This window comes from Canis lupus, chromosome 33 (genome assembly GCF_003254725.2).
Source record: "Canis lupus dingo isolate Sandy chromosome 33, ASM325472v2, whole genome shotgun sequence".
In the NCBI taxonomy this organism is placed as follows: Eukaryota; Metazoa; Chordata; class Mammalia; order Carnivora; family Canidae; genus Canis; species Canis lupus.
Genome location: NC_064275.1, coordinates 17,897,846 through 17,918,064, shown reverse-complemented (window position 1 = coordinate 17,918,064; position 20,219 = coordinate 17,897,846). Strand labels below are relative to the sequence as shown.

The following is a 20,219-nucleotide window of genomic DNA, read 5'->3' as shown; positions in this document are numbered from 1 at the left end:
CATAGAATTGTTTCCTTTTTCAGCCTCCTATGCAAGTAATGATCATTGAATAGCACGCTAGAATTGAAATGCCCCTTCTTTATACCCTCTTGCTTCTCTAGAAAACTCCGTATCTTTATGACTTAGCTCAAGTCAAACATCCTCTCCTGTGCATAGCACTCTGTGGGACTCTACCTTCAGATAGAGCTAGGTACTCCTTTCTCTGTGATTTTTTTAATTTAATTTTTAATTTTTATTTATTTATTTTTAAAGATTTTATCTATTTATTCATGCAAGACAGAGAGAGAGGCAGAGACACAGGCAGAGGGAGAAGCAGGCTCCATGCAGGGAGCCTGACGTGGGACTCGATCCCAGGACTCCAGGATCACACCCTGGGCTGAAGGCAGGCGCCAAACTGCTGAGCCACCCAGGGATCCCTGTGATTTTTTTTTTAAAGGATTATGTATATACCAATTTTATGACCCTTATCACAATGTACTATGATGAATTGCTTTGTCTCTTTCCAACCAGACTGCTCTTCATGGGTGACAACTACTCTTTATTCTTTGAATTTCTAGTGCTTCTATGGTAGGTTTAGACACACAGCAAGTACTGAGTGAACAACATTCAACTGGAGTTGAATGGAGTATGGTTTTCCTATTACCAAGACTCTCCTAATGACCTGGGCTCAGCAATGATCACTCTGTTCTAAAGAATATCAAGGCTCTCGCCTTTTTCATAAATGCCTCCCAAGACAGCAGATTTATTATATTCAGACATTGCTAGATTTCTTTCTCCAGCCCAGACTTCTCTGAGCTGCAGACTATATGTCCTCCCCATTTTGAGATCTCCAGGGGATCTCAAACCCAATATGTCCAACACTAGATTCATGATACCCTGCAGGCCTCCACTCAGTCCCCTCCAAAATGATAATAGCAACAACAAACCACACATGCACTTGGCTCCCTTCCACTGTTTCCTATCTCAGTAAATGTTTCAGTCATCTTTGACACCTCCCTCTACCCCCCTCCCCCATATTCAGGTGTCACCAAATAGGGTCATTATAGCTCTCTCTAAACTATGCCCATATCTCTCCTCTCCGTGATGCTACCTCAGACCAAGTGACCACAATCTCTTTAAAGGTCTCCCTGCATCCTATCTAAGCCATCTCAGTTCTGTTTTGCAGCTAAGATGACTTTTCTGAAATAGCAAATCTGATCATGTCAGCTCCTACACACACACCAAAACCCCCAACTAAAAACCTTTCAATGGCTTCCCATTGCTCTTGGGATGAAGACCATCCTTAATGTGATATGTAAGCCACTTTGTGACCTAGGGCTTGCTTATCTCCCTCTTTAGCCTCTCTTCTGCCACACGACCTTTGCACAAGCTATGTCTTCTCCCAGAAATACTTCTCCCATCTTCCTGAACTTAATTTCTGGATATCCTTCTGGTCGCAGCTCCACCATCTCTTCCCTAAGAAAGCCCTCCGTCTAGGTCCACTTTCTTTGTTTAATGCCCTCATAGATTGTTTCTTTCCTTTAGCATTTATTTCTGTTCATATTTTACACTCATCTGCGTGGTGTCCTCCCACTAGACCTAAATTCTATGAAACCAGGAACAAACCGTTTATGCTCACCCTTGAGTTGCTGGTGATAGGTGCCTGGCACTTGGTAAACAGACATTCCACCAACATTTGCTCCTCAAGTGTTTGAATTGCCATTATTTACTCAGAAAGTAGTATAAGGAATTACCAATGAGCAGTCAATGTTAAATCATTTGGCTAAATAAAATACAGAGTTATCTGTTATGTAATACCTTTCTTAATCAACTAATTTGGAATTTGTTACATTTAATTTTTATCCAAGGTAAGCTACAATGGAGCACAGATTATCGTAGGATTCGAAGATGGCGTTGTTCGAGTTCTTGAGCTTTATGATCCAAAAAGGCTCACAGTTTTTGCAGGACGGAAGAAAGTATCTGATGCAGATATTAGTTTGAAGCAGGTTTTCAAACCCCATACTGCTCGTGTCACTGCTTTAGCTTATGAACGTGATGGAGAAATTCTAGCTACAGGGGTGAGTGCTACATTTCCTTTTGTTTCCTATTGAGCTTTCATGGTTAAAATTACCTTATTCATCTTCCTATTTGATGATAACTTATGTGCTAATGTACATTTTAGAGAAAAATCCATAGTTTGCTTTCTTTATGTTCATATTCTTTCAGTATAGTCTGTGCATGACATTTTAAAATTTTCTTAAAAATTGAGTTTTAATGCTTATTTAAAATGAATAGAAATTTTCAGCTGGGAGTTATGATCATGTTTCATGTATAATCAATACATAAAACCTAGGCATGTTCTTATATAGAATTGCCATAAGTGAAGAGAATAACCATGTACATTTTTAATGCATTAATAGGTGAGCATATTACTTTGTGGAATTTTTTTTTGTGAGTTAATCTATGGACAAGTACAGTGATCATTTTTTCAGAAACACATCCCGGAACACTTGGTTTGTCAAATGTTCCCATGGGGGAAATAAAGCAAATATTTGAAATAATTTTCCAAGAATAATCTGAGATATGATTGTTGTGAGTATAAATATACATATTTATATGTATACTATAGCTTTTAAGTGCTGCTCTGTACTCTGTGGAATAGATTTCAAAAAACCCCATATTTGTTGGATATTTCTCTTTTTCTTAGAGTGAAGATCAAACTGTCTTCTTCTTTGAGGTAGAAAAGGATTATAAGCCCATAGGGTATATTACTACTCCTGGACCTGTTTGCCAGTTAATATGGTCTCCAAACTCCCATGTAAGTAATTCTTATTTGTCTTTGTGTGTAAATCTCAACTACTGTGTAATAAAGTGATCTGGATTAAGTCCTGATCTCATTTGATGCCTCTAATTTCCCTAAGTTTAAGCATAGGATAACCCAGTCATCTGAATGTTGATTGAATGTCTAAACCAGGTGCTGTCCTGGGTTCTAGGATAATAATACTGATTGAACTGCACAGAAGTGTTGTCAGAATTATTGAAATAACATCTATAATCTGCTTTAAACTCTTCTAAGGAAAAGGACTGTGACAAAATAGTATCTAGAAAAAACTTTAATTAACAAAGACTCATATTTTCATCCTTGCTAGGCACTGATGATGGATTTAATAAGCAATACAAAATAATATCTCTTGAAAAAGAAAAAAAATACACCTATTTAAGAAGTTAAATAACTGTCACAGAACAATACAAGGTTTCACAAGGGAATTTGTGACTAAAATATCAGTATGGCCATATGTGCTGTGAATGTAGATTAGGGAAATCTCATGAAGGGAATAAGTTAACATAAATTGTTATTTTGTATTATTTTACCTTAATCTTGAGGAAATGGTAGGATTTGGGTCCTTGGAGAGAAGGGTGAGTGCAGGTGGTTTGGGTGAAAAAAAAAATGAAAGCTGCAAAGGGAGCTCTGTGTTAAAACATGAACACAATGTGTGATATTATGGGCATCCTTTAATAATTTCTCAAGATTCAAAGCCAAAACACCAAGAGTTAGGAATGGTGGGTGGAAGGGGGTGATTGTGACTACAAAAGTGGCATATTGAAGAAGATCCTTATGGTGATAGGATAGTTTTGCATCTTGATTGTGGTGAATGGTTCCATGCATCTACACATGTGATAAAATGACATAGAACTATACACAATTCTATATTAATGTCATTTCCAAGTTTCGATATTGTTGTATAAGAGGTAGCTTACCAATGGGAGAAACTAGGTGAAGGGTATATGATTCCTCTCTCTACTATCTTTGCCACTTCCTGTGAATCAATAATTATTTCAAAATAAGAAGCTAGAATTTTTTTAAATAGACATAAGAGACCAAAATCCCTAACATAATTCAAAAGTTATTTCAGGCAGTGCTGCTAGTTAGTGCTTATATTTCTATTATTTGGGAATTACTAATGTCAAAATAAGTTACCCCCATTTCACAATATGTACGTGTATTAAACCATCACGTAGTACACTTTAAACTTATACAATGTTATATTTCCGTTTTATTTCAATAAAGATGGGGGACAAAGGTAAATTACCATGTGTAACTGATAGGCTGCATATTTCAGTCATCCAACTAGCCATCACTGTCACCTTCCACAAGCTCTCAATGGTCAGATCTCCTGCCTTCCTGGAAGCACTAAACTTCTGTCCACTATTTATAATTTGTGTTTCCAATAAGGATGCACCACATGTACACACAGAATCACTCTGCCTCCCGCTGCCATGCGGGATGAGCACTGGGTGTTATGCTATATGTTGGCAAATTGAACTCCAATAAAAAATTTTTTTAAAAAAATGAATCACTCTGCCTGCTGTGATTACCACCATGATCACTCTGGGCAATAGTGTGAAGTTGCAGAGGAGGCAGATGAGAGGCAGGTGGATCTTTTGGGCAACTGTGCTCCAGACATGTGACCAGAGTTTGAAAGACTGCAGACAAGAACTATATAGGAGGTAGAATTGACAAAATTCGGTGATCTTTTGAATTTCTGGGGATAGTTTTGAGCTGTCTAAATGAAACACGTGAGTTTCCCTAAGACATGTTCTTTTGCCTGCCTTGTTCTGGGACCACTGTTCTCTTCTGTTGCTCTAACCAGAAAATCCTGAGAATCATTCCAGTCTCCTCCCTACCTCTAACCACCCTGCCCTTCATTGGTTCACCAAGCTTCTTTGATTATGCATCATAAACATCCTTGCTTCCTCTTTGATATCCTAGATGCAGACATAATACTACACATAAAAGCATTCAGATAAATGAAAATGAAGTGAAAAATAATGGGCCATTTGGAGGAAAGTAACAAACCCCATTCCCACAAAGTTTAGAGTTACGTAAATGCTTTAAGGCAAAGGCCCAGCAGAATGTCAGGCTCACTTTTCTGCATTTCCCTTTTCTCTGGGATCATATCCCCTCAAGTCCTAATTGTTCTTGTAGCTTTGAACTTCAACTTTTGTCTCCTCATCTTTGCAAGAATCCCTAAAGCTCTAGGACACAGCATTCTGTCTGGCTTCTAAGTCTCATGTAAACTGTTGGTGATTTGTCCTTAGGAGGAAAAGCTGCAGAGGAATCCTTCACCTTCCTACTACCCCAAATAAAGTCCCGTTACCTCTGCATCCACCTTCCCTCTTCCCTTTATTATGATAGAGATGCCCTCTCCCTTCCCAAAAGTCCCATTCCGTCTCCTGTCCTTTGGGTTGTACTCTCTCCCACTTTTTTCAAGATTTCATTCTTCTTATTTTCCCTTTTCCATTGTATAAATGTAACCTCACCTGTTTACTGGACCATTTCCATCAATATTTAAATATGTTCAAGTATCTCCCATGAACAAAAAGTAAATTCCTTGACTTTCTGTTCTTCTGTAGTTACTGTCACATCTTTCTCTTCTGACTTTTCCAAGAGGATTGATTATTCCTATGGACTCTTAACTATTTCTAGGCTCATCACTCCACCAAATCATCTTCTGTAAAGACACCAGTGATATCCATTTAACATTTTCAGTTCTTGTTTTTCTTGACCTCTTGGCATCATTTGACTCTGTTGACCCTTACTTTCTCTTTGAAATATCATCTCCCTTTGACATATGTGACATTCCTCGTTCCCTCTTCTACATCTTGCCATTCCTTTTCAGCCTCCTTCACACAGTTGCTGAGTATTGTTTCCCTAACGCTCTGTCCCAATCTCTCTTCTCACTCTTTCTCTTGATTTAGGTGATACCACCCAAGCCCATAACTCCCTTGTAAGTGAAAAATGTGCCATAGGATATTTATACATGATATTTCCTTTGTATAGCATACTCCCTCAAACCTTCCCCTTACTTATTGTGTAATTGTCTTTACTCCTCCTCCACATTGAGGCTTAGATACCATCTTCTCAGCCTCCTTTGCTCTTATGGCATCTCTGTAACACTTGTTGCAGTTATACTTTACATTTATTTATAGGATTTGTTAAATGACAGGCTCTCTTGAGGGAAGTAAGCTCCTTAGCACCAGACACTGTGTTTTTCTTTTACAATTTTACCCCTAGCCCACCACAAAATGCCAAATACAGAGCAGATACATAATAAATAATTACAGAATGATATAACTGAGTGAAGAAATATTTTGAATAATGGGTCTATGGAATATCAAGATGGGGACTTCCCATACACGATTAAATATGTGATTTTGGAGATCAAGAGAGTGATCTGGCCTGGAGAGTAATTAATTTGGAATCTAATTGTGCATGAGTGGGAATGAAGTGTTAGGTTGGCTGTAAGATTTCCAAGGGAATGTTTATGGAGTGAGAAAAGAGGGAACAAAACAAAAACCTTGGGAACATCCACATTTAATGAACTTGGGCAGATAAAGAATGATCCACCAAAGGCTGCTGAAACTGGATATGCCATCCACACACTGCACATTTTCCTTGGCAGTCCCAATTTTAATATTCTGCTTATTGAGCTAACATATTTCAAGCTGTATTTTTGGCTCAGAAAACATGTTGCAGCATCAATAAGAAACAAATCCTAAATCTAATCTTAACACTTAACTTATTAATGATAATAATAGGTGTTAATAATTCTAAAACTTCACCTAAATGTAAATGATATGTTAATCCTTCTTTTTTTTAGCCTGACAGTACTTTACTGATTATCTGTGAGAATGGCTATGTTCTTGAAACTCCATATCCAACCATAAAAGAGGAAGAGGAAAATCGTGATGTTGTTTCCTATGAAATCAAAGACATGCACATAAAATGTTTTCATTTCTCAAGTGTCAAATCTAAGACTCTGGTATGAGATATCCTTGAAGCGTTATCTTCTAATAAGTTTTTTTTTTTCTTGGAATATAATGTCTTTTTGTCTTCAAGTTTCTATTTAAATTCCAGTTAATATGCAGTGTAATATTAGTTTCAGGTATACAATATAGTGATTCAACACTTCTATACATCACCTGGTGCTCATCCCAACAAGTGCCCTCCTTAATCTCTCACCTATCTAACGTATTCCCTCCTTCATCTCCCCATTGGTAACCATCAGTTTGTTCTCTGTAGTTAAGAGTTGGTTTCTTGGGAGTGCCCAGGTGGCTCAGTCAGTTAAGCATCTGACTCTTGATTTCTGCTCAGGTCATGATCTCAGGATTGTGAGATAGATCTCGCTGGGCTTCATGCTGGGTATGGAGCATGCTTAAGATTCTCTCTTCCTCTCCCTCAGCTCCCCCCACCCCCCACCAAAGAGTCTGTTTCTCTTCTTTCCCCCTAGGTTCATTTGTTTTGTTTCCTAAATTCTATGGATGAGTGAAATAATATGCTATTTGTCCTTAACTGACTTACTTCACTTAGCATAATATTCTCTAGCTCCATCTACATCATTGCAAATGGCAAGATTTCATTTTTTATGGCTGAGTAATATTCCACTGTATAAAAGTGCTGATGAAATAGAAGAAGACGACATTTACTCTGACTTTGGAGAGCTGATAAGCTGGTAGGAAGCAGCTGACTGTATTAGAAGGCAGTAATGAGCAGATACTAAGATCACAGTACAAAGAGAATAATTTTAGGGGTGTGGAGTGAAACAAATATATGATTTTGATGGAGGGGTGAAAGGGGATCAAAGATGACTACATAGAAGGGACATTTATTACCAAAAAAAAAAAAAAGAGAGAGAGAGAGAGAAGAATTTTTGAGAGGATGAGAAAGGAGAGGAAGGCGATAAGGACTGGAATAACATCCTGAGGGAAGGCAGAGTTGTAAGAGTTTCTGGTGTCTTCAGAAAATGAAGAACAGAATGGAATATCTTCAGAAAAAGAAGAATGGAAAATGAGGAACACAGTGTGTTGGAGGAATGTGGAAGAAATGTGTGACCAACCCTCGGGCTCCTTAGATACCATCCAAGAGGTTTCAGTTTAATTCTAGACAATTGAGATCCATCGTGGGCCCTTTGTCGCTATTCTGTTTTCCCCACCTGTTCTCTGAAGAAATTTTTATTCTTGGTGTATAGCTGACACACAATGTTACGTTACTTTCAGCGGCACAACATAGTGATTCAACAGGCCTACACGTTATGCTGTGTTCACCACGAGTGTAGCTGCCACCTGTCACCATATGGCACTTTTATTCCTGTGACTTACTCTGTAACTGGAAGCTGGTATCTCCCATGCTCCTTTTTTGCCTAACCCCCACTTCTTCCCATCTCGCAACTATTAGTTCTCTGTATTTAGGGGTCTGATTCTGCTTTTTGTTCATTGGTTGGTTGATTTGTTTCTTTAGATTCCACATTTAAGTGAAATCATATGGTAATTGTCTTTCTCTATTTGATTTATTTCACTTAGTGTAATACTCTCTAGGTCCATTCATGCTGTCCGAATGCCGCATCTCTTCCTTTTTTTTTTTTTTTATAGTGGAGTGATGTTTGTATGTCTACTACTGCCTCTTTATCCATTCCTTCATCAACAGACACTTGGGTGGCTTCCATATCTTGGCTGTTGTAAATAATGCTGCAGTAAACATGGGGGGGGGGTATATATTTTTGCATTAGTGTTTTTGGTTTCTTTGGGTAGATACCCAGGAGACATGATTGGATCATATGGTATTTACATTCTTAATTTTTTGGAGAATCTCAACACTGCTATCCACCGTGGTTGCACCAATTTACATTCCCACCAACAATGCACAGGGGTTCGTTCGTTCGTTCGTTCGTTCGTTCGTTCGTTCCTTCCTTCCTTCCTTCCTTTTAAATATTTTATTTATTTATTCATGAGAGAGAGAGAGAGAGAGAGAGGCAGGCAGAGACACAAGCAGAGAGAGAAGCAGGCTCCATGCAGGGAGCCCGACGTGGGACTCGATTCCGGGTCTCCAGGATCAGGCCCTGGGCTGAAGGCGGCGCTAAACCGCTGAGTCACCCAGGCTGCCCCAGGGGTTCCTTTCTCTTCATATCCTTGCCAGCACTTATTTCTTGCTGTTTTGCTTCTAGCCATTCTGACAGGTGTAAGGTGATATCTCACTGTGGTTTTGACATGCATTTTGCTACTGATGAATAGTATTGAGCATTGTTCATGTGTCTGTTGGCTGTCTATATGTCTTCTTGGAAAAAAGTCTATTTAGGTCCTCTGCCCATTTTTAAAATTGGATTTTTTTTTTTTTGGTGTTGAGTTGTATAAGTTCCTTATATATTTTGGCTATTAATCTCTTACCAGCTATATTATTTGCAGATATCTTCCCCTATTCACTGGATTGCCTTTTGTCTTGGTTTCCTTTGCTGTGCAAAATCTTTCTTCTTCTTCTTCTTTTTCCTCCTCCTCTTCCTCTTCTTCTTCTCTCTACTTCTCTCTACTTCTCTCTTCTTCTCTCTTCTTCTTCTCTCTTCTTCTCTCTTCTCTCTTCTTCTTTTCTTCTTTCTTCTTCTTTTTGGTGTAGTCCTGATATTTTATTTTTGCTTTTATTTTCCTTGCCTGAGGAGACATATTTAGAAAAATCTTACAACCCATCTCAGAGGCATTACTACCTATGTTTTCTTCTAGGAGTTTTATGGTTTTATACCTCACAATTAGGTTTCCAATCCACTTTGAATTCATTTTTACATATGGCATAAGAAAGTGGCACAGCTTTTTTTTTTTTTTGCATATAGCACTCCAGTGTCCAGTTTTCTCAGCACAATTGTTGAAGAGACTCTTCCCCATGTATATTCTTACTTCCTTTGTCATAGATTAAGTGAACATATAAATTGGGCCTATTTCTGGACTATTCTGTTAAATTGATCTATGTCTATTTTTTTTGTGCCAGTACTATTCTGTCTTGATTACCACAGTTGTAATATATCTTAAAATCTGAGACTGTGATACTTCCAACTTTGTTTTTTCTGTCTCAAGACTGAGTTAGCTATCTGGGTCTTCTGTGGTCCTATATAAATTCTAATATTATTTATTCCAGTTCTATCTATAAAAATTACAGAATTTTTAATAGGTAATTTTGATAGGGATTGCATTGAATCTGTAGGTTGCTTTGGGCACTATGGAAATTTTAATAATATTAATTGTTCTAATCTATGAGCATAGAATATTTTTCCGTTTGTTTTGTCTTCAGTTTTTTTCATCATTTTTTATAGTCAGAATATAGGTCTTTCACCTCTTTGGTTAATTTTATTCCTAGGTATTTTATTCCTTTTGGTGTAATTGCAAATAAAATTATTTTCTTAATTTCTCTTTCTGCTAGTTCATTCTTAGTATATAGAAACATAACTAATTTCTGTGTATTAATTTTGTGTCCTGCAACCTGACTGAATTCATTTATTATTTCTAATTTTTTTGATGAAGTCTTTAGAGTTTGCTATGTATAGTATCATGTCATCTATACATAGATACAGTTTAACTTCTTCCTTGCCAAAATGGATGTCTTTAATTTCCCATCTGATTGAAGTGGCTAGGACTTTCAGTACTGTGTTGAATAAAAGTGGCAAGAGTGAATATCCTCATCTTATTTCTGATCTTAGAGGTAAAGTTATTTCACTATTGAGTATGATATTAGCCATAGGTTTTCACATATGGTTTTTATTATGTTGAGGTATTTTTTTTCTCTAAACTCACTTTGTTGAGAATTTTTATCATGAACAGATGTTGAATTTTGTTAAATGTTTTTTCTTCATCAATTGAGATTATATGATTTTTATCTTTTGTTCTGTTAATGTGTATCACATTGACTTGTGAATATTGAACCATCCTTGCATCTCAAGGATAAATCCCATTGCTTATGGTGAATGATCCTGATAATGTATTATTGAATGTGGTTTGCTAATATTTTGTTGAGGATTTTTGTATCTATGTTCATCAAGCATTTTGGCCTGTAGCTTTCTTCTTCTTCTTCCTTCTTTCTTCTTGTCTTTGGTTTTGGTATCAGGATAATACTGGCCTCTTAAAATGTACCTGGAATCTTTCCATACTCTTTCATTTTTTGGAAATAGTTTGATGAGGAGAAGTAATAAGTCTTAAATTTTTGGTAGAGTTCACCTATGAATCCATCTGGTCCCAGGCTTTGTTTTTTGGTAGTTTTTAAAAAATATAACTGATTCAATTTTATTTCTAGTAATTGGTTGTTCAGATTTTCTCTTTCTTCCTGATTCAGTTTTGGAAGATTGTATGTTTCTAGTCATTTATCCACTTCTTCTAGGTTGTCCAATTTTTTGGCATATAATTTTTCACAATATTCTCTTATAATTCTTGTATTTCTATGGTGTTGTTTGTTACTTTTTCATTTTTGATTTTATTTATTTAGATCTTTTCTCTTTTTTATTGATGAGTCTGGCTAAAGTTTTATCAGTTTTGTTTTTCCTTTGAAAGAACCAGCTCTTGGTTTCATTGGTATTTTCTATTTTTTAAAAGTCTGTATGCCATTTATTTCTGCTCCAATTTTTATTATTTCCTTCCTTCCTTCTTACCTTGGACTTTGTTCTTTTTCTAAAAGTTCTTTTACATGTCAGGTTAGGTAGTTTATTTGAACTTTTCCTTATTCTTGAGATAGGCCTGTACTGTTGAAAAATTTCTTCCTTAGAATTGCTTTCACTGCATCCCAAAGCTTTTGGAGAATTGTTTACATTTTTGTTTGTCTCCCATGTATTTTTTTCATTTCTTGTTTGATTTCTTCATTGACCCATTGGCTGTATGTTTGGCCTCCATGTGTTTGTAGTTTTTCCACTTTTTTTCTTGTGATTTCTAGGGTTTTTTTTTTTTTTAAGATTTTATTTATTTATTCATGAGACAGACAGAGAGAGAGAGAGAGAGAGAGACATAGGCAGAGGGAGAAGCAGGCTCTCTGCAGGGAGCCTGATATGGGACTTGATCCCAGGACCCTGGGATCATGACCTGAGCCAAAGACAGATGCTCAACCACTGAGCCATCCAGGTGGCCCATGATTTCTAATTTCATAGTGTTGTATAGTGTTGCATAGTGTTGTGATTGCAAAAGAAACATATGATTTCAGTCTTCTTAAATTGACTGAGACTTGTTTGTGGCCTGACATGATCTATCCTGGAGAATGTTCCATGTACAGTTGAGAAAATGTATACTGTGCTGTTTATGAATGGAATGTTCTATATATATTAAGTCTATCTGGTCTTATGTGTCATTCAAACACACTATTTTCTCATGGGTTTTCTGCCTGGATGATCTATGTTGGATGTAAACGAAGTGCTAAAGTCCCTTACTATTATTGTATTGACAATTTCTTCCTTTATATCTCTTACTATTTCCTTTGTGTATTTAGATCCTCCAATGGTGGGCACATAGATATTTGCAATTGTCATATTCTCTTGTTGGATTGATCCCTTTGTCATTATATAATGTCCTTCTCCATCTGTTTTTATAGTCTTTATTTTAAAGTCTATTTTGTTTGATAGGACTTTTACTACCCCAGCTTTTTTTCTGCATTCGTTTACATGGAATATCATTTTCCATCCCTTTACTCTCAGTCTGTATGGATCTTTAGGGTTGCAGTGAGTTTTTTGTAGGCAGCATATAGATAAGTCTTTTAAAAAATTATTATCTTTTGATTGGAGAATTTAGACCATTTACATTTAAAATAATTACATATGTACTTATTGTCATTTTGTTAATTGTTTTCTGGTTGGTTTTTGTAGTTCTTCCTGGTTCCTCCTTTTCTTGCTCTCTTTGTTTGTGATTGACAGTGTATAGTGTCATGCTTGGGTGTTTTCCTCCATTTTTTGTGTATCTAGTATAGGCTTGTGGCTACTATGAGTTTCATATGTTGCATCCTAAGTATATAGTAGTCTATATTTAAATGGATGTCATTTAAGTTCAAACACATTATAAAAAAAACTTATTTTTTATACTCCCCCCTCCATATTTTATGTATATGTCATATTTTACATGTTTTAATTCATAATTTTTTCCTAATTATGGCCTTTTTTTTCTACTTAAATCTCTTTCACATTTTTGGAAGGCCAGTTTAGTGATGATAAGCTCCTTTAATTTTTCTTTGTCTGGAAAACTTTTTCTCCTTTTATTCTGAATTTGATAACCTTACCAGGTAGAGTATTCTTGATTTTTGTTTTTCATTTCAACACTTTGAATATATAATACCACTCCCTTCTGGCCTGCAAAGTTTCTGCTGAAAAACTGGCTGATAGCCTTATTGGGTTTCCCTTGTACATAACTTTTTGCTTCTTCCTTGCTACTTTTATAATTCTCTATATATCCTTAACCTTTGACATTTTAATTATTATGTGTCATGGGTTCATCTTGTTTTAAACTCTCTGTGCTTCCTAAACCAGGATGTCTGTTTCTTTCCCTAGATTAGTGAAGTTTTTAGCTACCATGTCTTCAAATGAGTTTTCTGCCCCTTTCTGTCTCTCTCTCTCTCTTCGGGAACCCCCCTATAATGTGAATGTTTGTTGGCTTGATGTCTAAGAGATCTCTTAACTTATCCTGATTTTTTCCCCCTGCTGTTCAGTATGGGTGCTTTCCATTACCCTATGTTTCAGATCTCTTCTCCATTCTTCTGTATCTACTACCCTGTTGATTCCCTCTAGTAGTTCTGCCCACCCACTCACTTCAGTTATTGTATTCTTCATCTCTGATTCTTTTTTATATTTTCCACATCTTTGTTGAAGGCCTACTGAGTTATTTTACTCTTTTCTCCAGCTTGGTGAGCATTTTATGATCATTGGTTTAAACTCTTTATTAAACCTATTGCTTATCTCCTTTTAATTTAGTTCTCTTTTGGAGGTTTTGTCTTGTTCTTTCTTTTCTTTTTTTTTTTTTTTTTAAAGATTTTATTTATTTACTCATGAGAGACAGAGAGAGAGAGAGAGAGAGAGAGAGAGACAGGCAGAGGGAGAAGCAGGCTCCATGTAGGAAGCCCAGTGTGGGATTTGATCCCGGGTCTCCAGGATCAGGTCCTGGGCCTAAGTCGGCACTAAACCACTGAGCCACCTGGGCTGCCCCTTTCTTGTTCTTTCTTTTGGAATGTATTCCTCTGTCTCTTAATTTTTCTTGACTTTCATGTTTGTTTCTATGAATGAGGTGGAATAGCTACTTCTCCTAAATATGAAGGAATGGTCTTGTGTGTGGTCTCCCCTGTGTATACTTGGAGATGACTTCTGGCTGGCTAGAGCTACAGTTGGTGTGATTGGGGGTTGCAGGACATTCTGTACTATGGCTGACCTGGTGAGATGGCTGGAGCTAAAGTGGGTGCAAGTTGCGGGGGGGAGGTTCTCGGGGCTCTTCATGCAGTGAACATCCTGGCAGGACACCTAAGACTGAATTAGATGCAGGTTTGGAGGATCTTGGAGCTCTATGTGGAGTGGGTGCCCTGGCAGGCTAGCTGAAGCTTAAGTCAGTGCAAGCTGGAGTGTCCTGGGACGCTCATCCAAGGGGTGACCTGATGTGGTGACGAGTACAGGCCAGCACAGGCCAGGGTGTCCAAGAACATACTATACAGGGATGCCGTCAGGCCAGCTGATGCTGAAGTGGATATAAGCTGGGGAGTCCCTGAGCTTTTCATATAGAAGATACCCTAGCAGGACAGCTAAAGTGGAAATGGGTACAAGCCAGGGTGTTTAAAAGCATTCCACACTGAGGGCACCCTGACAGGACAGATGAAAGTAAAATGAGTACAAGCTGTAGGGTTCCCTGGGTGTGCAGCACAGGGACTGTCCTTGAGGGGTAATGGAAGCCACAGCTGATGGAGGCCTGTGTTGTGTACATGAGGCAACCTGGTGGGATAGCTGGGGCCAAAGCAGGCATCAGCCAGAAGGTCCCAGAGCACTGTGTTGGGGGTGCTCTAGTAAGCTGCCTGAGGCAAAACTGGTGTAGACCAGGAGTGTTCAGGGATGCTTTGCACCTGTGTCACCTTGGTGTGACACCTGGCACTGTAGTGAGCACTATCCAGGAGTGTCCTGGTGTATAGCTCCCTGGATCCTCTTTCATGGGATTGCTGGGGTTAGTGGGGGCTAGGTGCTTAGGGCTCACTGATGTGGTAGGCCGGGGAGGGTGTCCAGACCTTGATTCCCCCATTTATACTCTCATGGAGGAGGGCGAGCATAAACAATGGTGCTCACCAGCCCTTCTGACCTGCAGAGATTTCTAGCAGCTCCCTGCCTTTTGGTGATTCTAAGGTTGGTTCTTTTACTAGTTGCTCTCTTAAACCTTGGCCTTTTTATCCTGTGTCCCAGGGCAGGCAGATCTGCTCCTGCTCTCTCAGTACTTTCAACGCCCACTGCAGCTCACAGCATTTGGGGATGGAGGTTCCCTTTATTGCTGTGTCTTCATTTCTGTTTTCTTGTACAGAAGCTGTTCAATCACCCCTCCCACTGTGAGATTGTGAGGAGGGGTTGCTGTGATGAGATCATATAAATTAGGAGGATAATTATGAGGGATAAAAAAGAACAAAGAGATAAAATATGGGAGGTAGGGATCCCAGTATTAGGTGGCTTTTGAAATAATCATTTGAAAGAAATGATGGGGTCTAACTCATAGTATTATTAAAAATAGGAACAACTTTCCTCAGGAGTTATTTTGATCTACCTAACTTGTGGGCTGACAGTGATAGCCTCTGGGAGAAACTTTATTTAACTTCTTTATTAGAAAAAAAATAAGAAAATAAGTTTTATAAAACTAGGATTGAAGGGGGGAATACAGAAATTATTTGAAAATGTTAGTGATAAAATACATCTCCAAATTGATGATCATTTTTAAATGACATTATTTTACATCAGAGCTGTGAGTTTTTCTGGGACCCTATCTTCCTTCCACTTTCTTTGAAGGAACCACCACGAATGAATGGTTTACAGTTGTTTTTATATCTTCTTAATGTCTCTTGAAAAAGCGATTTATAGAAATAGAAAAGAGAAAGAGACTAAAGGAGTTGAAGGAGAAGCAGAAGGAAGAAAGGAGGAAGCAGCTAGCAGCAGAGATGGGAGGAAATGGAGAAAAGGAATTCCACGCAGAAGAGGAAGAGGTAGAGGCAGAGGAGCCATTACCTGAAATCTTTATTCCATCAACCCCCTGTCACATCCTCTGTGGATTTTACTCTGAGCCGGGGAAGTTCTGGGTTTCTTTGGTGAGTAATATTGTAATACATTATTTTTATCTCAGCCTTAATCAAATATAGTTTATAATCATGATTTTCCAGCACATTCTTACTTTCTAACTCTTCTGGTAAGACGGTTTATTAACTACTATGAACTGGAGGGTATTATGCTGAGTGAAGTAAGTCAGTCGGAGAAGGACAAACATTATATGTTCTCATTCATTTGGGGAATATAAATAATAGTGAAAGGGAAAATAAGGGAAGGGAGAAGAAATGGGTGGGAAATATCAGAAAGGGAGACAGAACATAAAGACTGCTAACTCTGGGAAACGAACTAGGGGTGGTAGAAGGGGAGGAGGGCGGGGGGTGGGAGTGAATGGGTGACGGGCACTGGGTGTTATTCTGTATGTTAGTAAATTGAACACCAATAAAAAATAAAAAATAAAAAAAAAGAAAGTGTAAATTTTGAAGAATGAAAGTGAATTACAATTTTTATATTATCTTAATATCTCTTTTATGTCTACTTATATCTGCAATTATCTATAACCATCATACATGTTCCGGGAGGTCAAAGGGGAGAAGAATAAAAGATAGAAGGGCAAAGGGTAAAGGTTCTTCCAGTCGATTCTGCTGTTTTTAAAATTTTAAAACTAATTGACATTTTGAAAATAATGGCCACACTATCCTGTAAACTTTTGCTTGCATTTTGTTATTTGCAACTATGCTGTGTGGCCATGTGGAAGTCTGGGAGGATTACTCTTTTTAAATATATATATTTTTTTATTTGAGAGAGAGTGGAAGTCAGAGACAGAGTATGAGCAGAAAGGGAGGGTGAGGCAGAGGGAGAAGCAGACTCCCTGTTGAGCAGGGAGCCTGATCTGGGGCTCCATCCCAGGACTCTGGGATCATAACCTGAGCTGAAGGTAGATGCTTAACTGACTGAGCCAACCCAGGTGTCCTGAGGATTATTGTTTTTAGATGGTCACATTGCTATTATGAATAAATGGGATTTGACTAATAAGGAAGAAGAGAAAAATGGATATCAGGGAGACAAACACCAAGAACTGTCACAATGTTGTAACATATCCTCTAATTATATATTTTCCTATCATAAAACATTGATCAATTGCAAAGCAAGATTTCCTTCATTATAAATTTGTCACAAATTTCAGCTCCATTAACCAAAAAAGTAATAATTGACATAAAAGTAATACAGGCATACCCTATTTTATTGCACTTCACAGATACTGTTGATTGTCACAAATTGGTTTGTGGCAATCCTATGTTGAGCAATCTTATTGGCATCATTTTTCCAACAACATTGGCTCATTTCATGTCTCTGTGTCACATTTTGGTAATTCTCACAGTATTTCAAATTTTCTCATTATTATTTGTTATGATGGTCTGTGATCTTCGTTACTATTATAATTGTTTTGGGGAGCCATGAACCATAACCACAAACTTAATGACAAACTTAAAGCCACAAACTTAATGACAAATATAGTGTGTGTTTTGACTGCTTCACTAACCAGCCATTCCCTTGCCTCTCTTCCCTCTCCTTGGGCCTTTCTATTCCCTGAGATTAAAAAAAATATATTGAATTTAGGCCAACTAATAACCCTACAGTGGCTTCTAATTGTTCTGAAAGCAAGAGTCCTATGTTTCTCACTTGAAATCAAAAGCTAAAAATGATTTAAGCTCAGTGAGGAAGGCATGTCAAAAGCCAAGACAGATCCAAAGCTAGGCCTCTTGGGCCAAACACTTGGGCAAGTTGTGAAAGCAAAGAAAAATTTCTTGGAGGAAATTAGAAGTGCTAATCCAGTGAACACATGAATACTAAGAAGGAAAAACAGGCTTATTGCTGATAGGAGAAAGTTTCAGTGGTCTGGATAGAAGATCAAACCAGCTACAACAGTCCTTAAAGCTTAATCCGGAGGAAGACCCTAATTCTCTTCAGTTCTATGAAGGCTGAGAGAGATGAGGAAGCTTTGAAAGAAACATGGGAAGTTAGCAGAGATTGGTTCATGAAGTTTAGGAAAAGAAGGAAAGAAGCTGTCTCCATAACACAGAAATGTAAGGTGAAGCAGCAAGTGCTGATGTAGAAGCAGCGGCAAGTTATCCAGAAGATCTAGCTAAGATAATTCTTGAAGGTGGCTACATCGAACAAGAGATTTTCAATGTAGATGAAACGGTCTTACTGTGGAAGAAGATGCCAGCTAGGACTTCCATAGAGGAGAAATCAATGTCTGGCTTGAAAGAATGGCCTGACTCTCTTATCAGGGGCTAAATGCAGCTGCCAACTGAAGTCGAAGCCAATGCTCATATACCATTCTGAAAATCCTGGCCCTTAAGAATTACATTAAATCTAACTCCCAGTGCTCTATACATGAAACAACAAACCCGGATGACAGTGCATCTGTTTGCAACATGATTTACTGAATACGTCAAGCCCACTGTTGAGATCTGCTCAAAAAAAAAAAAAATTCCTTTCACAATATTACTGCTCACTGACTACACATCTGGTCACCCAAGAGCTTTAATGGCAACATACAATGAGATTAATGTTTTCAAACCTGCTAGCACAACAATCATTTTTCAGCCTGTGGATCAAGGAGTAATTTAAACTTTCAAGTCTTATTATCCAAGAAATACATTTTGTAAGGCTATAGTTGCCATTGATTGTGATTCCTCTAATAGATCTGGGCAGTCATTTGAAAAACTTTCTGAAGGCATTTACCATTCTAGATTCATGGGAAGAGGTCAAAATGTCAACATTAATAGGAGTTCTTGGAAGAAGTTGATTCCAACCCTCATGGATGATTTTGAGGAGTTCAAGACCTGAATGGTAGAAGTAACTGCAAATGTGGTAGAAATAGCAAGAGAACTAGAATTCAGAACAAGAATTCCCTTGAATATGGGACTGAATTGCTGCAATCTCATGATAAAACTTTAACAGATAAAGAGTTGCTTCTTTGGATGAACAAAAAAGTGATTTCTTGAGACGGCATCTGCTCCTAGCAGAGATGCTGTGAGGATTGTTGAAATGGCAAAAGAGGACTTAGAAAATGACATAAACTTAGTTGATAAGCAGCAGCAGGATTTGAGAGGATTGACCCCAATTTTGAAAGCAGTTTTGCTGTGTGAGTAAAATGTGAACTAACAGCATTGTGTGCAACAGAGAAAGTCCTGAAAGGAAAAGTCAGCTGATGCAGCAAACTTCCTAACAATGAAGTTATTCTTATTTCAAGAAATTGTCATGGCTGCCTCAACCTTCAGCAACCACCCCACACCCCACCCCCAATCAGTCAGCAGCCAACAACATTGAAGTGAGACCCTCCACTGGCAAAAAGATTAAGACTTGCTGAAAACTCAGATTATGGTTAGAAATTCTGGGCAATAAAGTATTTTTAAATTAAGGTAGGTACATTGGTTTTTTAAGGCATAATGCTACTACACACTTAATAGACTATGCTGCAGTATAAACACAACTTTTATGTGCACTGGGAAACCAAAAAATTCATTTAACTCACTTTATTGCAATAGTAGCTTTATTGAGGTGGTCTGGAATCAAACCCACAATATCTCCAAGGTATGCCTGTATGTGAAAGATTACCGTTAATTCATAACCAATCCCAGATCTTTGGCCAGACCAGGACACTGAGCAGCCAAGGACTGTTGCTACAAGGAGTAATGAGCAATTAGCTTCTCCCCTGTTCCACTTTTCCTAGAAATACATCTTCGTTAGCAACTTCTAAAGAGGCAAGCAGAAAGAGGATAGAAAATAGTGATGGAGGCACCTTAGAACTCCATTTATTAGTGCCTTTACCTTGATTTATTTATTATTTTTTAAAAGATTTCATTTATTAATTCATGGTAGACACACACACACACACACACACACACACACACACACACACACAGAGGCAGAGACACAGGCAGAGGGAGAAGCAGGCTCCATGCAGGGAGCCCAATGTGGGACTCGATCCCGGGACCCCAGGATCACACCCTGGGCCAAAGGCAGATGCTCAACCACTGAGCCACCCAGGTGTCCCTTGTCTTTGTTTTATGAAACCATTGTTTCTGGCTACTATTGTGTGGGGTTTAAGAGTGAAGGGATAAGTAAGACCTGGTTCCTGCCCTCAGGAAATTTCTTCATTTCAAGAAGGAGAGA

General features: G+C 38.0%; 1 protein-coding gene across 11 annotated transcripts in view; it reads left to right on the top strand.

Moving 5' to 3' along the window:
• Nucleotides 1–20,219, top strand: part of CFAP44 (cilia and flagella associated protein 44) — a 126,414-nt gene that overhangs the window by 37,960 nt on the left and 68,235 nt on the right. For 10 of the 11 annotated variants that reach the window (XR_007407875.1, XM_049105150.1, XM_025477480.3 and 7 more), the window contains exons 14-17: nt 1,848–2,057; nt 2,687–2,797; nt 6,642–6,803; nt 15,845–16,078. Coding sequence is in view for 10 of the 11 variants with exons in the window: in XM_049105150.1 (XP_048961107.1) it covers nt 1,848–2,057; nt 2,687–2,797; nt 6,642–6,803; nt 15,845–16,078 (717 nt within the window). In the remaining variant the exon portion in view is untranslated. The remainder of the gene's footprint in view (nt 1–1,847; nt 2,058–2,686; nt 2,798–6,641; nt 6,804–15,844; nt 16,079–20,219) is intronic. The other variant, XM_049105153.1, reaches the window with a different exon arrangement.